This window comes from Mizuhopecten yessoensis, unplaced genomic scaffold (assembly GCF_002113885.1).
Source record: "Mizuhopecten yessoensis strain PY_sf001 unplaced genomic scaffold, ASM211388v2 scaffold8131, whole genome shotgun sequence".
In the NCBI taxonomy this organism is placed as follows: domain Eukaryota; kingdom Metazoa; phylum Mollusca; class Bivalvia; order Pectinida; family Pectinidae; genus Mizuhopecten; species Mizuhopecten yessoensis.
Window position 1 is genome coordinate 1,263,600 of NW_018407394.1, and position 22,858 is coordinate 1,286,457.

The 22,858-nt window shown below is 34.8% G+C and overlaps 2 protein-coding genes across 4 annotated transcripts in view; one reads left to right on the forward strand and one right to left on the reverse strand.

Moving 5' to 3' along the window:
- The window catches only part of LOC110455075 (protein dopey-1-like), a 32,972-nt gene extending 25,247 nt beyond the window's left edge, over positions 1 to 7,725 (reverse strand). For all 3 annotated transcript variants that reach the window (XM_021505000.1, XM_021504999.1, XM_021504998.1), the window contains exons 1-5: positions 7,641 to 7,725; positions 5,002 to 5,173; positions 3,859 to 4,211; positions 1,784 to 1,973; positions 483 to 1,331 (exon numbers count right to left, since the gene is read on the reverse strand). In XM_021505000.1, the coding sequence (XP_021360675.1) occupies positions 483 to 1,331; positions 1,784 to 1,973; positions 3,859 to 4,211; positions 5,002 to 5,154 (1,545 nt within the window). In that variant the 5' untranslated portion in view covers positions 5,155 to 5,173; positions 7,641 to 7,725. The remainder of the gene's footprint in view (positions 1 to 482; positions 1,332 to 1,783; positions 1,974 to 3,858; positions 4,212 to 5,001; positions 5,174 to 7,640) is intronic.
- Positions 7,726 to 16,920: 9,195 nt separating this feature from the next.
- On the forward strand, positions 16,921 to 21,556 carry LOC110455086 (mitochondrial import inner membrane translocase subunit Tim13-B-like). Its single transcript, XM_021505026.1, has 3 exons — positions 16,921 to 17,088; positions 19,140 to 19,208; positions 20,486 to 21,556. The coding sequence occupies exons 1-3, from the start codon at positions 17,008 to 17,010 to the stop codon at positions 20,576 to 20,578; spliced, it is 243 nt and encodes an 80-aa protein (XP_021360701.1). The 5' UTR covers positions 16,921 to 17,007; the 3' UTR covers positions 20,579 to 21,556.
- Positions 21,557 to 22,858: the final 1,302 nt, after the last annotated feature.

Here is a 22,858-nt window from a genome sequence, read left to right on the forward strand (position 1 = left end):
AAGTATCAGAATGATTTGACCTCTGAATCTTTCCTGTGACCTAGACCTTCAGGGTACAGACTAAAGAGTAGTATCAGACACACTGGTCTAATATCAAAAGGACTAATCATGGAATGTGCCCTGGTGATCTTAAGCAAAGCAATATGTGCTTTAATAGAAACAAATCCATGTACATTTGTGTACTACTGAAAATCGTACTACAGTGTATATAGGACTTGTATTTGTTTGAAAAATGATATTATGATATAATTATTGATGGTTCCAGCACCAATGTATACTAGCGAAGTATATCGATAGTACAGAGCTACACTAGTGGTACACGTGATGTGTTCAGAGCTCATTGCTTGTACATGAAGATGTGACAGGCAGACACACATGCAGACAGAAATGTTCATGGCACAATCAAATAGTTCTCTCAGTTTCACTGACACCAGTAACTATCTAGTGTATCCACACCTTATGAAATGTTCAGTAGAACCTACCAGTGAGATGACTTCCAGTAGGTAGTTGACAAGTGTGCAGAGTTCTGACAGAGAAGGAATGTCACTCTCCATCACAGACCTCTGGCGTTGCAGAAGCTGTCCTTCACCACTCGCCATTTTCTGACACGATTCCTCAAACATCCTGGCAATGTAGTCCCAAATGAAGTATGGCTCAAAAGTCCCAAACAGTAAGTTAGCAGTCTTAATCAGCTCTCCGTAAGTCTTAGACTCAGGATTTAAATTACTTTTACTCTGTTTTAATGTATCTTCAGCCCCTTCTGTTCCTAACTCAGTGTTTGTTTTATACTTGGAATGCAGTAAACCTGTCTCTCTGTACAGACACCGAAACACAGACAAAAGAACACTTTCTAAAATGACTGGTCCTATTTCAGGCTTGTCTAACAGACTCATCAATATCCTGAAAGGTTTCAGCACTAATGCAGACTTTCCCCCATGTTTGGTAACAAAGTTCTCATCCTCGCTGGCGTCGGAGAGTTTCTGTTTGAGAGCATGTATCAGGAGATCCTTCGAGTGTGTGCGGAAATACAGGAGATCAATTTCACTACCGCTGGTCATGCTGTCCTTACGTAACTGCTTCGACTTGTCAGCTGTCTGACGGCTGATGTTGCCAGAACTGTTCGCTCCCGTGCCAAGAAGCCAGGCATATAAGCGGCGGTTGAGCGACATGTCCCTGCGTAGTACCACGTTGATGACAGACTTAACAATCTTGGCCATGTCAGCCTTGGTGAGCTGACCATTACGCATGGGAAAGGCAATGAGTAGAAAGTCGAGCAGTATCCTCTGTACCAGAACGACAGAGTCCTGGGCAGCACTGCACATAGCCTCAACCTAGAAACACAACGTAACCCAACCATTATACATGTCACTGACTACAGAATGTAAACAAATATGTTGTAACTATAGTGAAAGAAATTACCCACCCNCATGAAAATCATATGCGTTGAAGGTAACTATGTTCTGGATGCTCCAATGCCATACAGATTTTTCTTCCTATATTTGCCAAAATAAACTTATACATTTGTTTACTAAGATATGTTATAGCCATCAATACCATTAAATAGAATGAATACTGTATACATATCAGTTATAAGAAGAAAGTTCTAATTATAAAATGGCTCTAATTTGAGCTTTTAGTGGAAGCTAGTAACAGTCAATTCAACAGTAGTTTCAATAAAATTTCTATCTATTATATATATACACATGTACATGTAACAAAAGGACCTCTGAATTACAGAAGGATAATACTACGTTTTCAATTGCAGTCATACATATATACCAACCATGAGGTCGATGTTGAGTCCCATCATGTAGATCTGGTCCTCCATTGTTTGTTTCTTGTTGTAGTGTGCTAGGAGGAAGGTGATGGCGGGCAAACGAACACTGGGACAGGACATAACACACTCCCACATACAGGTATAGAAATACTCGGGCTCTGCTGACTCACAGAAATCCTCAAGCAGGCCATTTGTCCTGAAATAGTCACCATCAAAACGATGAACTTATGATTTTAAATTTGTACAACATAGGTTCTTGTTTGAGAAATTGAAAAAAACCAGCTAGGGAATTGAATATTTAAAATCTGTTGAATAGACCACTATTCAAGTACTTCATAATCTTACAGTATATATGCTACAACATATTTCTAGTCAATGTATTGAATAAAGTACTACAGTACAGCTTGGGGTGGGTTTTTTGTGTGTTTTACGTCCTATTAACAGCTATATGGTCATTTAAGGACATGCCAGGTTTTGGTGGTGGAGGAAAGCCACCGATATTATAAGATGTCTGAAAATTAAAGTTTCATTGAAATCCATCTTATACTGTAAGAGTAGAAGACTGAACAAAGCTCTACTCAGCTATTAAATCAAGGGCCGTAACTCTCTTGACATCAATATGGAAACATCTTGGTGGTCACACACGGACACATGAATTCATATTTGCAAACTGACATTTAGTGCCATATAAAATCATTCATAGGTTTATATAATATGTCACAAGTTTGCAAAATCTTATTATAATACATGTACAGTATTCTATAGGAGTAGTAGACTGGGTATTGCTTTGTTAGTCTATCATGTACGACAATTTATCACATTACTGACCCATTTTACTATGCCATACGTCCATATCATAAATATAGTAATATACACATGTAATAAAACCTATAGGTGCTGCGATTAGTCAAAACCGTGGGAACACATGTACAATTCTGACGCCACTACAGGTACTACTTTGGTTTTGACCTACCTATATAGTCAGCTGATAACATAAAATTGTGTTTGAAGTGTTTTTCATATTGTGAATGTTATTTGATAAATAGAATCTTACATTTGTGTCCATGTCATTCAATAAATTCAATATGACATGGACACTGATGTCAGATCCTCTCACTTTTACACTCACCAGCTGTTGTTTATAACTGTGAATCTGATTTATATGATCCAACCAGTGTATATACCTACATGATGGTACATCAGAGTGCTTAGTTTCAACAGAAATTCATTTGGAAATAAATACATGCAGGACAAATTATGTCAACAATATTTAAAGAGGCGACAGCTGTGAATAATGTGAAGCATAAAGAGGGGAACAAAGTTCTGTGTTGAGACATATACAGATATCAGATTGTATGGAAACATTGATATGAACATCTCTGTATCATTGTTAGATAACAGCTAAATTTTCATAGCAAATTTCAAAGAAATCAATCAGAAACTGTAGCATTATTTACAATGTAAACATGTTCACACCAGACAGACAAGGGTAACAGTGTTATAACCACATATTCTGTGGCAGAGAGAGGCTATATTAATTGTTTTATTATTTGAAAAAAGTAGCCCACAGTAGGTAAAGTCAAAGAGAATTTTCAATTTATTTTAAAAAGAGATTGTATGTAGGCCATTTTTTTTTTAATTGTTTCAGGTAACATGCGTGAAAAAAAAGGGTAGGTCGATAGGCAAATAATCTATTTTCATGTTAATTTTTTATTTTTGTGAACTGATATTATCTTTATAGTTTATTTCAAATTTTACAATAAATTTCCACACATTAGTCGTAAATTTACAATGGCTATTTATTTGTCAAGAATAAGGTCAGTCTCCCAGAAAAGGAAGAAAGTACATTTTAAGCAGTGGCTGTGAACTTTGCCTGGCTAATAAATTAATCTTAGATACAAGTACCATGTAGGTGATAAAATATCACACATACTTTTTTGTTTTGCCTTATAGTAAGATCAGTGATTTCATATGTGAACTTGTGCAATATATGATAAGATAGAGTGGGAGTGAAATGGGCCATAGATAGTTCTATTTATATAATTAACAGCAGGTTAAAATGAACACCTACCGTTACTTACCTATCATAATACTCAGCTCCTTCATCCAATCCCGGGAGAAGTCCAAGGAGCAGACCATTAAGGCCTGGCTTGATGTGCCTGCCTAGACCAATGAAGTGACGCTCATACACTGTTAGTAGGGTGGGTTTTACACTCATCGCTGCATGGCCCAGTAAGGGAAATAGTCCAGCACTGTATATAAACAGGTCCTGAGCAAGCCTCTGGGTACCAATACATTTGAAGATGATGTCATAGGTCTCAAGAGCTTTAAGGTGAACGCCACTCGGAAGGGCAGGATGAAGACATTGGGCCAGTCGTTTTCCTATTGTGACACGCTTAGGAATAACAGGAAACTTGACATGTCCCAACAAGACCTGTAAAATAGACAGTATGAAGAAGAATCAGGAAAAAGGGTTGCTTTTACTGGAAATTGATTATTTGTTTCAGAACAATAAGCTGTCAAAATGCTGTCAAACTGATTTGCATGGATCATAGATTTAGTCTTTTATTGAATCAAAATCATCAATATAAAATTTTGACATTCTCATCATAAGTAATAACAAGTTGCATGGTTACTGATTTATCTCAACTAGACTGGGTAGTAATTTGTAAAGTTAATAACACTTAATCATTATAGAGTTTTATGACAGATACATAAATATAAGCTTTTGAAAACTTAATAATTGTGATACATTGTCTTATTGCAATGCCATAACAAATTTCCTGTGCATTTTGATATACTGGTTTTCTCAGTTTGATATACTGGTTTTCTCAGTTTGATATACTGGTTTTCTCATATACTGAAAGCTCTACTAAATACAATGACAGAGTTACATGTAGATGCCCTTGTTGAAACCCACATTGTATACACAGTACATTAGGTATTTCTTTGTAAGGACATGTTTTACCCATAACTTCAGAATCCTTGAATTGCACAATATATATATATGAATACATGAAGCAAGCCCACATTGCTCTTTATTTTTTCAGTAAAGACCTACCAAGTATCTTCTGTAATTATTTTCTGCATGTAACCCATTAAACAGACATAATTTTGTTTGGTCTGAGTTGACTAAGATACCACGCACTCCAACACTTGACTTCGTTCACAGATTAACTGAAGCAGGTGCACGTGAAAGGTGTGTACAATGCAAACAAACATACCTTGTTTAGTTTCCCTAGAGCAGAGATGAGATCTGCCCACTCACTGGTGTTCTCAAAGCTGCGGAGGGCTTTGTCCACTTGTGTGATGTAGGCCCTGTATTTAGAGTCATTCAGCAACTCACACTCCTCCGCCAGGATAGATAGTGCACTCATCCTGACTCAGCTGTTCCACCTGTCAAAAATGTCAAATGGGTATAAACTAAAACGTTTTGAAAAAAATATACCAAAGGTGATAATAGAATCACATCTTAATAACGTCACAGGCAATGAAACCGAGGAATTACGAATAAGTAAAATCAATCAAAACACAAAATTTCTCACTGAGGTTCTATAAAATAAGACAAGGTTATCAAAGAATTTCATGTCAATTCAACATCTGATCTACATGTAGGTGAAGATTGGAATGCAATAGCCAACTACATGTATTCATCAGATCTAGTCTCCAGTAACTGTTTATCAAACAGTCCCTTTTTCTAACTTGCTCAGATCATTTTCCTTGAGACATATTAAGAGAATGAGATGTTACATGTATAGGATTAATCATAACATCTCCAAAATGGATAATTTGATAGTGTAATTGCAAGTATTATAAATACTGGTATATATAACTTTTATTGATGACACCAAGGGAGACAATTTCAGATTTGTAAACCCAATAGTTCATTTTTTTGAAAGTGAAATACATCATCATTACATGTAAATGCAGTTCTCCTGAATTAATGTGTTTTTGATGTACATGGGTCCATAGACCCCTCAAAACTGAAATTGACCCCTCCATGTTCCCATATTTTTTTTTAATTTTACATAGAATGGCCCCTTTAACTATGATATTGACTAAAAATTGCTGAAAATGGCCCACTGTTCTTAAATTCCATGATTTTCCCTATGTACCTAGTGTGATTAGTTATATAGCGAACTGGACTGGGTGATCCTCAGCAACCAGGTAGCCCAATCACCAACACTTGGTAGAGATGTAACTTATTTGTTGTAAGTTGTTGGAACATATTATAGTAAGTAACATCATGAATCATGCTGATAACAATAACATTCTTTATCCCTTACAACATGGTTTTATACAATCTAGATCATGTGAGAGTCAACTATTAGAATTTATTGATGACATCTCAAGACATTTAGAAGATGGTAAACAGACAGATGTATTGATTTTGGATTTTAGTAAGGCCTTTGATAAGGTGAGTCATTCTCTCCTTATCCACAAACTTAGGGGGTATGGAATTACTGGACCAGTCAATACCTGGATTTAGGGCTTCCTAAGTGACAGAACCCAGACTGTTGTAGTAGAGGGGGAAATGTCCGATTCTGCCCCAGTAAGATCAGGGGTCCCCCAAGTCTTTTCTTATACTACATCAATGATATCACTGAGGGTATAACATCTTCTATCAGACTCTTTGCAGATGATACCATCATGTATCTGACAGTAACATCTCAGAGAGATGCTCACACCCTGCAAAAGGTCTTGATAAACTGGCACTTTGGGAGATAAATGGAGGATATGGCTTTCCATCCTGATAAATGCCAAGTCCTCTCTGTCACAAGGAATAGACATCCCATCTGTCATCCCTACATGGTCACGAGTTGGAGCATGTGACAGAGGCTAAATATCTTGGGGTCACCATTACTTCTGATCTAAAATGGAGTCCTCATATCGCTAACATCACAAAAAAGGCCAATTCCACTCTGGGCTTCCTGAGGCGCAATCTCAAAATGCCATTCTCTAGGCCTGTAAGTCCCCGGTCCGCCCTCAGGTTGAATACGCTAGCCTGGAGTATGGGACCCTTACTTAAAAAAAGATATAGACAAGATAGAAATGGTACAGCGCAGGGCTGCCCGTTTCGTTGTCAACTGCTATCGTAACACCTCCAGCGTTGGCAACAGGTTAGAACACCTAAAATGGCGTAGTCTTGCAGATCGCAGGAAAGACGCGAGGCTGACCATGCTCTATAAAATCCATCACAATAAAGTTGCCATTACTACTAAATATCTCACCGCTATAACCAGACAAACAAGGCATAGTCATCAAACCTCATTTCAAACTATCTCATGCAGGACGTCTGTAAGGAAGGAATCATTCTTTCCCCGGACTATCAAAGATTGTAACAAACTCCCTTCTCAAATTATTTCTTCTGATTCACTTCTGTCCTTCAAATCATCTATCTCTGCTCATCAATATTAAGTTCTGTTCCTTTCCTTTCATAGCGCTACACCTATATATGACATGATCTTCACTATGCTGAAGTATGTCATCAAATGGTAACAGTAGAAGTGGGGACTATGGTAACATTATCAGGGTGAACGGACCCGGAAATTAGGTCCTCTAACTGCTACTGGTGTCCCAGTCAAGTAGCCTAGTTTCTATACAACTTTGACTAACAGCTTTCATTGAACAGTGATAGGATAATATTTTTTGAAAATATGGGGAACAACACCCGCAATGTTTCGGTAAGAAAATGAGTCATATACACAACGCACAGGTGTCAGTCAAGGCACCCGTCATCTGGACCTGTGCATTTGAATATCCAATTTCCCTGTAATAACCGAAGTTGGTTCGTAGAACACATTTGTAACCTACAGTACCACAAAAATTTAAACATCGGCTAACAAATCTTAGAAGAACTTACCTTTTCATACTATGAAAGGCTATGTGATGTAAATAAAATATGCATTTGTTATCACGTAGGACCAATCGATTGAAGCGTCATAAACACACTGATGATGCTTCTGGAGTTATGGGGTAAAAGGCGGATAAACTTTACTGAAAATTGACGGATCAGTGGATAACGGTCACTTTTCAGATAGTGTAATGTTATATAAAAAAAAACGCTTTCGATTTTAAATTGTATTATTATATCAACATGTAATTTGTAGTATGTCAAATTAAACAGTACGCATGTTCACCGGAAAACTAATTACTACAACACATCAGGTCGACTTAAAAAATATATAAGAAAACGCTACAATGGGCCAGAAAAGCAATTGATATTGTACATGTCCAGCAAATTAAAATGATATATCATGTTTATACAGATCAAACCAAACAAAATATTCAAACGTATTATCAAAGATAGAAAGTGCTATTCTTATATCTGAGAAGGAAGGGCAAAAGCTATATTTAAAGATGATACTCACACTTTTTTTGGTGTGTCAAATCAAAGACGTATATATATATATGCTACCTTGGCTTTATATGTCTCTGGTCAAATTAACCTTCTATAGGCACTTATATATCTTCTTTTGATTGCTCTTTGTCAACATTGGTAATCTAAAAAGCAAAGTGCAATTATGGTTAACCAGACCAAAAAGGCAGCATCAATATAAAGCACCGCTTACCCAGGGGAAATGACATGTAATGTACAGATATTTACAATGTAATTAATCAGCTGTAATGTTCTAAAATCTGCTGACAAAATTGTTGTGTTCCTCCTGCTTAATTAATACGAACCCCATGTAATGTTACATATCCACACATCTATGTCTAAAAGTGAAATTTTACCAAACAATTTTTGCTTCTGAGTTTGATGTAGTTTTAAAGCATGTAGACATGGGACGCATATATACTTTTCATTCAATTTAGTTTTGTGAAATTTGAAATTTGCGAATGCGTGGATCACGTGAAAAGTTAAACACCGGGAAATACAGTTTAATACCGCTTAATTATATACCCACATGTATACGTGAACAACCAATTTATGTTCAGTGTGAAATCAAACTATCACTGTCACGAACACATTTGAGTACAATGTAGCATGACAGATTAAATTATTTATTTGATTGGAATACTGCTTAAGATGTCAGCTGAATCGGGATACGAAAATGAAAATGGACGTTTTCCCTCTACAATGTTTTTTTGTTTATTTCACTTAAAACCAATAACAGGTAAGTCTGTTTGTGTGAAATAAGCGTATATATACTATATTTGTCCTCTTTAACGTGTATTGAAATACATGTATATATTCTATGCATTTTTTCCAGAAAAGAAACAGGTTCCCAAATATCCACTCATCGCTAGCTTTAAGATACGAGAAACTCAAACTCGAAAAATAACTTTGACTTTGCTCTAGTTGGTGATACTCAATTCAACTAGACTACACACTATTTGTTTTGTGTTTGTTTTAAAACACAATATCTATAAAACATGAAATGGAAAAGTTTGGATTTGTTAACGGTCTCAGGTGACATGTATATGACAAAATCGGAAGGTATATTCTCAAAATAATGTGCCACCACTCATCACGAAGTTTTGGATCCTAACCCTGAAGATATATTTTTTGAAACACAGCCAAATAAGCGTTTTCGTGTTGATATTATAAAGAATTTAGTAAATGTCAGCTCCACCATTAATACAAAAATAAGAAAACTTAGAATTCAGAAATTACGTTAAAATAATCCTAATATCGTTCATGATATACATACATTTTTTACCTTTTAAACATCGCCAGTTTTCGTTCCAGATAACTAACCTCAGGTATAAACAACAATCTTTCTTCCGACATTGTGGAGAACATGAAACGCGCCGGTACACATGGCCACCACCTGTGTTAGTTGGAGCACGGAATTAGATTAGAGGGTGCTATCTAAGTCCGTGGTTGGAGGATCGGTTATAAATGCCATTTGGCTATGACATTCACAGGTAAGATCATTGGGTAATTAGTTTACACTTTGTACGAATACGATGTTTTCGATGTCATTGCAACCGTCATCGTTTCCAGTTATCTAAATAGTAGAATTGGAAATTCAGTTGACTGCATAGAGTCATATACCGTCCCTACATGTAGGTTAACTCTCAATACGCTCTCATTGTACTTTTGTATACGACAATGATACTGGTTTGTCTAATCGTATATCTGGTGATATGGTATTGTTAAATACTTTTGGTCGTAAACTGTTACAATTGTGTAAAAGTACCGGCCTTCGGGTATGGTAGATCGCCTGGTGATAACACGGATACATTTACTTTCTACAATAATTTGGGGTCAAGTGTAATTGATAATGTTCTAATACAAAAAGATTCCTTTGGCATGATCGTTGAATTTAATGTGCGTGATTTTAATGACCATGCGCTAATTGATTTTAAATTTAATTGTTTAAACATATTTTATTGCCAAAAAAATGCAAGAGGATTGGGCACAAGTTACATGAACATTATTAACGCCCTTTCCTTATAAGATAAATAATTGTATATACACATCATAAGATGGATTTCATAGTTTAAATCAATACATTTATCTATTATTGGGAGAGAGAGAGAGAGAGAGAGAGAGAGAGAGAGAGAGAGAGAGANGAGAGAGAGAGAGAGAGAGAGAGAGAGAGAGAGTTACTTATTCATTGCAGTTTATAAATTATAATATACATCTCAATATTCAACATATAATGCACACATTCATTCTTACTTTTATTTACAAATTATGGTATATTTTGAAATTTGGTCATGAAAATGGAACCATCCAGCACAGACAGCGCAGTGATATCCTGGCACTATTCCATACTTTCAACTATTCAACAGTTAAACTATTAAATTTAATATAACATTCAGTCCAATTGAAGTACATGCAAGTGGTGATAATCTTATAAATAACGTTAAAAGTAATTTAACAATAAATACATATAGATGGAATGCTGATGAAAAAGGTTAATTGAATAGTAATTTAGATGAGCACATTAATTTATTACACAATATTGTTAATGATATACAGTCCTCTGTTGTCTCAGTAGATCACGGTATTGATCGTTTTTCATCAGTTATAAATGAAATATTTAGCCCATGTTGTCAATCTTTTTCTTCACCATCTGACAGTAAATTAAAATATCGTGTCCATAAACCCTGGTTTGACGATACATTTAGACGACTGTACAAATCGTATCGACGCAGTTTATTTTCTTTTAATTCCGATAGAACCCCTGCCAACAGCTAGATTGTCTCTTGTCGAACCCAAGCGTAAGTATAAGCGCTGTGATAGGCTGGTTAAACGAAAATATTTTAGATCAGAAGGAGACCGTTTAAGTTTGTTACGCAGAAAACAATCCTATTTTATTTTATTTTGAGTCTTGGAGACTTTTTCGACCATGTTAAAGCTGGAAGTAGTGGCGATGATGCTACGGATAATCCAAATATTTCAGACTACGATAATTCACAGATATAGATTCTCCTATAACAGAAAAGGAAGTAATGAGTGTTTTAAAAAGTGCTAAATTATGTAAAGCTCCTGGAATTGATAACACTCTTAATGAATCGTTTGTCAAACATAAGGGGACATTTGCTCCTATTCTCTCAAAACTATTTAATGTAATTTTTTGATATGGGCGTCTTTCCTTCAATATGGTCCAAGGGTTTCATTTTCCCTTTGTTCAAAAAAGGTGATGCCAATGATATACAAACAATTATAGGAGGAATCACATTGGTAAGTTGTTTATCTAAATTATTTACTAGTGTTTTAAACAATAGACTGCTAGATAAGTCTAAGGAGTACAACATCGTCTCCGATGCCCAATTCGGATTTAAACCTAGTTTTGTAACTGATGATGCTGTTTTTTCTTTACATGGTATAAATGCTTTCTAATAATCGTAAGCTTTAATGCTGTTTTGTTGACTATCGTAAGTACGGAGCCCCCAAAGGGACATAGTTAAACATTTACTAATCCGTGCGCACAGATTAGTAAATGTTTTACCATGTCCCTTCGGGGGCTCCGTAGGTTATCTCCCTTCCTTTACTCCATGTGAAATCTTAAGAGATATTTCTCTGTTTCTTCTTATGTATGCAGATAAAACTGTCCCCCTCTCAGAATCTGCCTCTGGCTTGCAGAAAATGTTAGACTCAGCGACAAATGGCAATTGACAGTCAATACGGAGAAAACAAATATTGCTGTATTTCGTAATGGCGGAAGATTACGAGCTGGCGATTTCTTTTACTTTAATGGCAATGAAATAGAAATTGTTGATAGATTTAATTACCTTGGCGTACTGCTCAGCTTTAATGGTAAGTTTACAAAAACTCAAGTTACTATTGCTGAACTAGGTCGTAAATGTATGTATAATGCGTAAAGAATTTGTAACAATTTGTCCCTCAATGTAGAATCTAAACAATGTTTTTGATGTCTATGTTTCCTCCATCCTTAATTACGGTTGGGAAACATGGGGTTTTCATGTTGCGGACAAAGTAGCCTTTGCATATCATTTCTATTTGTTATTTCAAAAGTCAGTTTATGAAGATATGAATGAATGTAATCACAGAAACTGTAATTGGCGTTGGCAATTTAGAAATTAGTATTGTCTTCTGGTTTTGGTAATATCTGGTTAACTCATTATGTTGATAATGAAAGGGTATTTTTACATTGTTTCAAGCAGCGTTTGACAGATGTTTTTATTCAAACAAGGAATGATTTTGTTGAAAGATCATCCAAATGGTATTTGTATAAACTCCTGATACATGTAAACAGCTTTACGTTACAATTTTATCTAACAAAGTCTATTCCAGATGCGTATCTTAAACTTGTTTCGAAATTACGACTTTCATCGCATCAGTTATATGTAGAAGAAGGTCGGTATCGTAGTATTCCGAGGGCGAATAGATTATGTCGTTATTGTAATCAAAACCAGGTAGAGGACGAGTTCCATTTTGTTCTGATTTGTCCATTCCATGTTAATATTCGTAAAAAAAATCATTAAAAAGTATCACTGGAGCCGTCTATCGTCATATAAACTTACGTAACAGAAAATCGGGAATATCAATTTACCAGTAGACCTACAATTTGAACTTTTTGATACATTAATATTGCCTATACTGTTATACGCGTCAGAGATATGGGGATTCGAAAATATTACCCTCCTGGAAACGATACATCTGAAATAATTTTATCAAAACTTACACTAAATGATCTAGGGTTGACATATATCTTGACATCCCAAAAAGTGTTTTGCAATTTCGCTCGTCAAACTTCCCGCTGCCCCTTGAAACTGGCCGTTGGATGGGAATTCCTCGAGAGGAAAGAGATTGTACTTTGTGTAATAGAAATGAAACAGGAGATGAATTTCATTATTTGCTTAAATGTCAACAAGAATCCATACGGCAGATTAGGGAAAAATATATTCCAAAATATTATTACATGAACCCAAATGTCGATAAAATGAAAGGAATATTTACAATATGTAACAAACGATTAAGGGTTAGTACATTTCTTGTAAAACTGCAAATAATTATAAAAAATAACAATTGAAATAAATCAGTATGTCAAAAATACTATACTTTGCATTATGGCAAATCTGAAGATAATTTACTGTGAAAATTGTGTATTCAATACATACATGTATATGAATGATGCTGATTAATCCGTTCATGTATAATGTTACTGTTTCACATGTATGAAATAATGATGTATAATCTTACTGTTTCACATGTAAAAAAATAATGCTGAATCTGTTCATGTGTTGGTTATAATGATACTTTGTAACAATACATCTGATACGTATGTACATAAATTCTTTTTGCTTTGATGATGATGATGATGATGATGATGATTCATCATGATACTTTGGTGATTGATGCTGCTGCTGATGATGATGATTGATGATGACGATGATGATGCTATCTGAGTGTAATCTTGCTTTATCATACTTAAGAAATAATGCTGAATCTAACGATGAAATAATGCTGAATCTATCTATGAAATATTGCTGAATCTGTCCATGAAATATTGCTGAATCTGTCCATGAATTAATGCTTAATGTGTCCATGAATTAATGCTTAATCTGTCCATGAATTAATGCTGAATCTGTTCATGAACTGATGCTGAATCTGTCCATGTATAGTCTACTCTCTCTGTCATGTTTGATTTGATTGATGTTATTTTGTTTGACCTCTTGTTACACACTTTGTGTGTCAGAGCGTAATAAAAAATCTTGAATCTTGAATCTAAATTCCCTTTGGCTATGTTATTAAGTGGTAAGATATACAGGTAATTAACGTACAATCTGGAGCGGTACATCGTTTTTAGACTGTACAATGCTTAAACGATGGATACAAATTTAAGACAGACCTTTATTATTATTACCACTATAAACTGTATAATACGACCAATAAAATAGGTACTTTCGCTCATTCGGCGTAAAACCCTACAAGGTTAGCGTGGTTAAAGGAGGGAAGCCGACAGTGCTATATGGACCTATTAGGTAGGAATAATGAGATAAACGAATCTTGATTTAATAACCAATATCTGTTTATCTGACACAGCTAATAGGGGTAATATTAATAATATACAATGAATCAAAATAATCTAATAAATTCTATAAAACGATGAATAGAACCAAGTGAAAGACGTGATGAGGTTTATAAGAAAGAGGACATTGGTAAAGTACAGTAAGCATTATTTATAGTTAAGAATGACGAAGAGCGGATTACATGAACGGACAACAAAAGCAAACAGCACCTGCATGACTCTAACCACTAACACACAGTCCGTCGGGTTTGACTATAAATGGTGACCCGTGTTAGAACTGTCCAATCTCGCGATGTTTTTTTCTCTCGAAAAGGCACTGAGGATGGGGTTTACAACTAGGTTCTCTTTATTAAGACATTTAGAAGAACTTCTAATATATATATATAGAATAGTCAGGAGCTGGTGTGGATGTTGCCGGTTCTTTACCTCACTTCCGGTCCAGACTTGGTGCTGCCATACGACTAGGGTTAGGTTAATGCATATATTAGGCATAGTAGCCGTCTTATAAAAAATAGACTTATACAGTAGGGACGGCTCCTTCTCTTCCCTGTCTCCCTCTTCTATCACTTCACTCCATAATTTATCCCTTCTACCCATTTCCCGTCTTTTCTTCGTCTGCTGGATAACCGAACTACTCGGTAGTGAAGCGGACGTAAAACCTATCAATCAATCTATCAATCAGGTAATTAGCAATCTGTTCAATTCACAGGTATAATATTTAGGTATGTAAACCGTGTACTACTGTCTTTTAGCTTGACGTGATACATTGAATGTATTATTTAAGTGATGCAGGCTCGCATGGATAACTTGTCTTTCGGATAAGATTATGAGTCGACTGATGTCTTTATTTGTCGATTGCTGATTTTACCCATACATTATAATTATGTTGTTTGATGTCATTGCTTACACTGGTATGCAGATAATATGTAAAGAGCGTGTCAGAATAGGCGCACATGATGAACAAGATATCGCACAAGGTTCCACTATGACGTCACACATCACGCGGCCTTGTACCACGTTCTAAAGACGGACCGTCACCTGGCCTGTCCATCATCTGAGTACCGAGAGAGACAGGGTATCGGTGACTACACGTATTATTGCATCACATGATAATAAATACAAAATTAATATTATGGAAAATCGTGGCCAAAATTAACAAATGCTATCTGACAAAACAAAAATGAAGATTAGTATTACCTTAAAATGTGGATTTAATCCGTTGTTGGTCATTCTACACGGACCAATGCATATTTTATCCCTCCTTAGAACTGGTATATATACAGTCAAATTAGTCTTGTGGACGGAGCGTTCACATTAGCTTGGTTATTGCTCAGTTCGTGTTCTCTCAGCGCAATTTCTTATATACACTCAACCAATTATAAATTACATATTCGTTTGAAATTTTATATACAAAATTACAACAAATATTGCATAGCTCCCACCAACCATCATATGCAGTTTAAGGTTCTTGTCCCCCAATGTGGCCATTCAATCACACCAATCACTATTTTTAAAGAATTTAGATAGATAGAAGATAAAAGTTTCATGAAAAAAATAACTGCGTCAAGTTTCAATTTACAACTTTGGTTATTGTATAATATAAAACTTCACTCCTTGATTTCTAAATAACTGCATAATATGCCGTTTCCAGATCTCCGTTACGTGTGATTAAATGCATATTATATTTTATCAACCCGTTCGTTCTGTATACTTCTTGGAACTTTGCTGTAAAATCTGATTTAGCCCTATTGCTATATAGATATTTAGCAGCATCCATTTATGACTTTAAGTTCATATTTCCTTTATTTCAGAGTGGTCGGATGGTGCAGTGGATAGCTCACTTAATTGCCTTTCACCAAGGCGGCGGGGGTTCGATTCCCCGATCGGACGTGAAAAGTATTGAGTCACCTGACGGCTCACGTGGGTTTTCTCAGGGTACTCCGGTTTCCTCCTACGCTAAGACCCCCCTCGCGCTTACATCAAAATAAATAATGTTTGCATTTATTTTTGCTATCCATGGATTCTATATGTAAAGTATCAAAATAACAGATGATTAAAACTTCTTTCTTTGGTTGTTTTCATTATCTATATAGAAGGAAGAAAACTTCAGGTCGAAAAGACAGCTTTAGAGAGGCACTCTTCTGAGTTATTATAACTGATGCAGTGGTACTCTTTACCTTGAATTACATGTTCACGGAACCCGTGCATGATAATTCCGCAATTTATCCGCAGGATTTATCTGGCTTTTACCCCATATCGGTAGTGCCTCACAGGGTAACTTGATTTGTTACACTGCGTCGATCGCGAGCGCCGATAAAAAAGACACCCATTCGAGTAAAAAGAAGTGTTTTGAACAAGTTCTACAGATCGTTTCGGATTATTGGATATAGAACGAAAACAAAAATAAGAGCATCAAATGTATAAACAAATATTACAGATTAAAAAAAAGTTGTTTTTATAAAAATATGCAGGAAGTTTTTTCTGTTTTACGGAGTTAATGAAATACAAAAATATAGGGCCTATATATAGGCCTACACAAATAGAATATTGTCTAAAATCATGTTAATCGATCTGTATAATGTAATAACAATCGATAGGCAAAATTGACAAAGATCACGTAGCTTTGTTGCACGGCCCTTGTTGCATCAGGTTTTACTCGTCAGTTCTAAAAGTTGAGCCGGCGTGCGACGGCATGATAATCAAGTAGCGCCCTAGCTAACACGCGTTTCGAAGGTTATATATGATCACATTTAAGTTAGCGATACAACTTGATATACAATGGACCCATCAAAAAGAGACGACATATTAAATCAAGCAAGACAAGAAATTGCGTTAGCAAATGCACAGATGTTGCTGCAGGTAATTAGTAAATTGCAATTAATGTTTAGATTTCATGAGACTTGCGTCAGATATATATGAGACACGTGCGCTTGTATTCTATGTTATCAGGTCCAGTACACTCTGCCGATTGAGCTATATAGCTATAAAGACCTATATAGCTATATACACCTATACATTATAGCTGTATTGAGCTATATTTTCTCAGACTTCAATTTTCATTAAATTAAAGCAAAGTCGCATAAAACAATAAGGCTTATGGTAATGTTGACTACAAAAAGCATACAGTTAGATGTTTATTTTCATTTTTCATAAATGTAAAATTTCCGATTTTTTTACATCATTATTTTTTAAAAAGAATCCTTATGTTTAATGTCTTTTGTTATCAACCTTGTCTGTAGAGTACAATGTAAAAGCGACTTTGGCTTTTTTTCCTTAAAAACGAAAATTACTCAAAAAATAGCTCAAAAGACCTATTCCAGATAGGTCAATAGAGCTACTATAGGTCTTTATATAACAGCTATATAGCTCAATCGGCAGAGTGTACTGGACCTGGTTAAACCTTGGTGTTATACTTCCACTGGTGTTTTGAGGGGGCGGCTTTGAGGGTCATTGATTTGAAGTTAGAGTGAATGATCCTCAGTAGGCCTATATATACCAGCCCCTCAAAACGCCAGCATACTGTCCACAGGACAGATATAACTGGTGACATTATATCTGTATATATCTTCAGCTTGTTGAAGTTGGTCATTACCATTAAGAAGTAGAAGAACAACAATTGTGGACAAGTAGTAAAACCTTAGTTAATTAAAGTGTCAGATCGTCACAAAAATATTACCCCTTTTAACTGTTTATTGCATTTTCTTCTTATGCCCATGTGCATATTTCACTGGTATTAAAAAAAATGAAGTTGTAAGCATTCAAAAGTTTTAATAAAACTGTATATTTAAATTAGTTAAAGGCACATGCAAAATTCCATCACTGGGACCTGGAAATGAGTATGTGTAGTAATTGAATAATGTTACAGACGATTCGTCCCAAAACCGGTATGCCCTAAACCATTTCGCCTCAACTTTTTGTTTGCATCGCCCAAGTTAAATTTACAGTCCATTCAACCCCATGTTTGACAACCATATTGCCCCGAGATTTCTTTTTTTGCCACAAAAGATATATATATATCGCCCAATAATTTTATCATCCCAACTGTTCTATCGCCCCATTTTAACCCTATCAAATGATATGTTAAAACTGGTGGTAAAACTGAAAATCTACAATGAAAGTATTGGAAAAAATATTTTTAATGTATAATCACACTATTGATCTATGGCATGCACATACACATAAACTCCAGCTGTTAAACACTACCGATCTATGGTACACACACATATTCAAACTTTTATTTTACTTTAATGTTTATTTTGATAGCTACTGTCATCTATAGAAACAAGATGTACAATTGAAATAGAATTGGTAGAGTCATCATAGAGGATTGTTGATATTAAAATAAACAACAAAGCCTTGTTTGTGTATTTCTTTTGAGGTTTTTGTACATGATACAAGAAACTTTATTTAACGTCGCATACAGGAGCTAATGTTCCTTGTTTACCTGTATGCGATGTTAACCTTGTATCTTGTACAAAAACCTCAAAAGAAATAATAATTAACGTTTTACCTACAACTTGCTCATTTGTTAGAGCATAAGGCTATTAAGCCTGAGGGTCTAGGGCTGGACTCCTGGCGGAGGTATTGAAAAAAGTAGTGACCTCTGTTACATTGGTCCCAACATAGAGACAAAATACTAGCAATGCTTGAAAGGGAATAGCTATGACCCCTGGAAAATTTGAAACAAGTTCTTTCCTGGAGGGGGGTATGTCACTCTAGTAATATACTAGCCTCTTACTACTGACTCGGCTAGGGAGAATTTCTCTTCAGCTCATTCAGTAGAGTTTAAGACTAGAAAGCCAGAGGTGTTTCAACTCCTGGCAGAGGCATTGAAAAATAATTACCTCTGCTAAAAAAAGAAAATAGAAAATTGCTCCTCTTATTGTATTGTTTTTTGTTTTTATTTCCAGACTGTCGCTGATAAATGTTTTAGAAAATGTGTGTACAAGCCAGGGACCTCTTTGGACAATTCAGAACAGGTAAATAAGTGTATAATTTTAAATACTTTAGATGTACATTTAAGACAAGAACATTAACAGTATTATTCAAATCTTTATAAAAATAATGACATATATTTTATTGTAATATATATATAATATAGAAAGAGAAGATTGAAACACTTGCCAAAACCTTGCCTTAACTACCATGATCAGATTGGCTACTTATATGTTGACACACAAATAGTATAAACTCATAAACTGATTTGTTTTATATTTTCAAAAAAAATACATAACTGCATATGCATCACAGCCATATCTCCTTGTTTGATTGTTATTCGTTATTTGGTATGGGCTTGGTGTGCTTTTGAACTGAAAAACTTCCTCATTTGAATTGTATATTAGAGAAAGGAACCACATTTAGTGATTATTAAAAGGCCTGCAGGCATCTCGTATAATTGTATTAATTGAAAGTGTTTGTGATGTTTTCGTAGAACATCAGTAATGTAGGTAGCTGATTTATGAAATGTTGTCTGGGTTTATTGTTTTCCTTTTAGTCAACTTAATGTAACATTTGATGAATATTGAATAAGTTGATGAGTGGTGGAGACTGAGAAACATTTATAAGGCAGAAACATAGTTTATAAATAGGATCTAATAGGATATTAGTGGATGCAGGCATTGCTGCCTCTATATCCACATCAATATGAGTTCAAGTTCATAGGCCAAGGTGACTGTTCTGTATCCATGTATACAAATGTACATTGTTGTCCATGTCCTTACAAAGAGTGGTCGCTTGACATTTTATTGAGGTATATGTGTCATTTATGCATCATCATGAATGAAATTGAAACTAACTAGCTCTGTTAAAGTATTAAGTTTTCATTTTGGAGACTTTAATGAATTCATTGCAGAAAATTATACCATTCATCTATCTGGCAGATTTATATATCGACTTTGTTCATTTCTCTATGTGACATACTGTATATATATAGCTTGTTCATTTCTCTATGTGACATACTGTATATATATAGCTAGATCATTTCCTAGACTAGAACAAACTATATTCAACTATATTTGTTCCCCCCACCCCCACCCCCATTGGACCGTTAATGTAAATACAAAGTATGTTATTAAATATTAGCATTTCGTAATTTAAATCAGTCACATTTGCTATTTGTAATAGCCTTTTTATGGAGGTTTGATAATGTATAAAAGTTTGGCTTTATACGATTATCTCAGTTTCTCAAAAACTACACACATACCATATATATACATGTACAAGTTTTAGCTCACCTTTGTTTTTTGTTTTTTTCCAGAAATGTGTAGCAATGTGCATGGACAGATATATGGATGCCTGGGATTTAACAGCCAAAACCTACGCCAGTAGACTACAACGAGAAATGTCATAGAAAATAATGTGGTATTAGAGAACTGTATAAACAAAGAGTGGGCTGAAAATAAGAACAGGAGGTACACTGCAGGTGGGACGGTAGACATAGGATGAATATTTGGTGTCTGATGAATATCGCCCAGAACGTCATCAACAACATGTGTTGTACACAGTACACATGTAAACATTTAATGTGTAAACAGACTACGACAACATAGAGACATGTCATTGTCACATTTTGTATGATCCTGTATATTAAAAACACAGGATGTGTCCGAGTTCTTATAAAAATCACTATGTTTTAATTATCAAAAATTTTGACAGAAAACTGTATTTATGACAACACTGTTACATAGATATTATGTAATATGTTAAAATCTGAAAATATGATGAGATATTATTGATTACTATACTGGTAAATTTCATAGCCAGACTCCAGTTTCACAAAATTTTCTGACTTTTTATTTTCTTAAGTGAAGTAGTGCTTTTCTATGGAAAATTTAAGATACCGAACCTACCATATGTGAAACTTTGGCCAGGCCTGTATTATTTTAACATATCAGCATGGTGTACGGTTTATTGTCTGTTCATTAAGACATTTTTTTCCAATTAACATCTTATGAAGAGGAATCATTACCTCCTTCTGTTACCATATTTATTTTGCAATAGGCCAAGGGAGTCAACACATAATTTGCTAAGACACCTCTAATGATTATTTTAACCATTAACGGACCAGTAAGATTTACGAGCAATGAGTTTTACATGTTTGTAAAGATGACATGTGGAGGAAACCATTGAAAATCAATCTTTATAAATATTCCATGTTATATTTACAACTACCAAACGTCTATGATAAAACAAAGTACACAGTATCCTTTCTGTATACGATGCAGTCTGTCAAATGACGAAGAGCTCTGTGTACAAATCATTCTGTCATATGTTTTCATATAAGTTTGTTTGATTTTGATTTATAAATAAATTAAAAAAGTCATTCTTAGCAGTGTTTTTGTTAATTCTCTTTCAAATGGTGATTTGATTTGACTTTGTAAAGTTAAGAACTCAAATGTCTTCCCATACTTTTCTATTCCATAAAGTACATTTGTTGAAAATGTCCAACATCTTTGACTGCTTTAAACAAATTTGTTAAAATAAATGACCTTTTATTGTCCCAAATCTACCCTGACTCATATCCTGGTAGCTGCTTTGTAGTGTTATATTTTTAAGTTTTCTCAAATTGAGTCCAATGAATTTATACCGGTAAGTTTTCTCAAATAAATTACCTTGGCCTACTTTACAGGTCACATGGGTTAAATATGTTGAAAAAAAATGAAATTTTATATACAGTCCAAATGTCTTTAGCCTTCATACATAAATATTTGAAGATCAGCTATGAACGTCCAAACTTCAGGGTGATTCTTTTGGTTGTCTATATATAGCTAACTCTCCGGTTAGACAACCAAATTAATCACCCCTCAGATTAGAGATTTCCCTTATAACACCCCCAAGGTATAGGGGAAGATTCTATTATTCACACTTCACACATGGAAAACGCAGGAATTCATTCAGAAACATACATCAATGTGCATTTTTTTGTTAATATGTTTTTTATTTTGCTCAAAGGGAACCCATACCTGAACAAAAGTCATACAAAACCTACATGTATAGAAGACTACACAAACATAAATACATGTTGATTGCTTACATTATATTAATTAAATGTAATTTAATGTCGAAATATTGAAAAATCAGTAAAAAAAAATGTGTTCATAATTTATTTGACAATAAAATAACATACTTTAGATGATACCATAAAGGATTTCTTTTAGTGTATACGAGTTGTCTTTCTTTGAAACATAAATAAACGTTGCCGCGCCGAAACATTTGACATATTTGTTGAAAAAAGTTTGTTCGTATTTAAAAAATAGATACAGGTTTCAGATGCTAGTTTCTTGTTAGTAGACTGAACACATTTTTAATGACAGTCATCAGTAATTTCAATATTTCTTTTTACCGACATGAGTACGATTTAGCGGTGTGTTTGGCATGTCTTCATTGTATATGAGGTCGTGTCATTCGGTTCGAATGACACGACCTCATATACAATGAAGACATGCCAAACACATTCCAAGTCCATACCACCATATCTTACTCTCCTTATGCGTTTCCAAGCACGTCTGTGTAAACATGTCTTCATTTCCATTTTATTTATAGAAAGTATTGCAAAATTCTCTTTTTGCTTTATTTTTTCCTTCTTGCTTATTACATTTTTCGGTTTCTCTACCATGACCTTGAAAACCAC

Bases quoted from the DNA above. Each gene is read 5' to 3' on its own strand.
- LOC110455086 (XM_021505026.1), top strand. From the start codon at position 17,008: ATGGACCCATCAAAAAGAGACGACATATTAAATCAAGCAAGACAAGAA. The intron at 17,089-19,139 runs GTAATTAGTAAA...TTTTATTTCCAG, and splicing joins ATGCACAGATGTTGCTGCAG to ACTGTCGCTGATAAATGTTT. The intron at 19,209-20,485 runs GTAAATAAGTGT...GTTTTTTTCCAG, and splicing joins CTTTGGACAATTCAGAACAG to AAATGTGTAGCAATGTGCAT.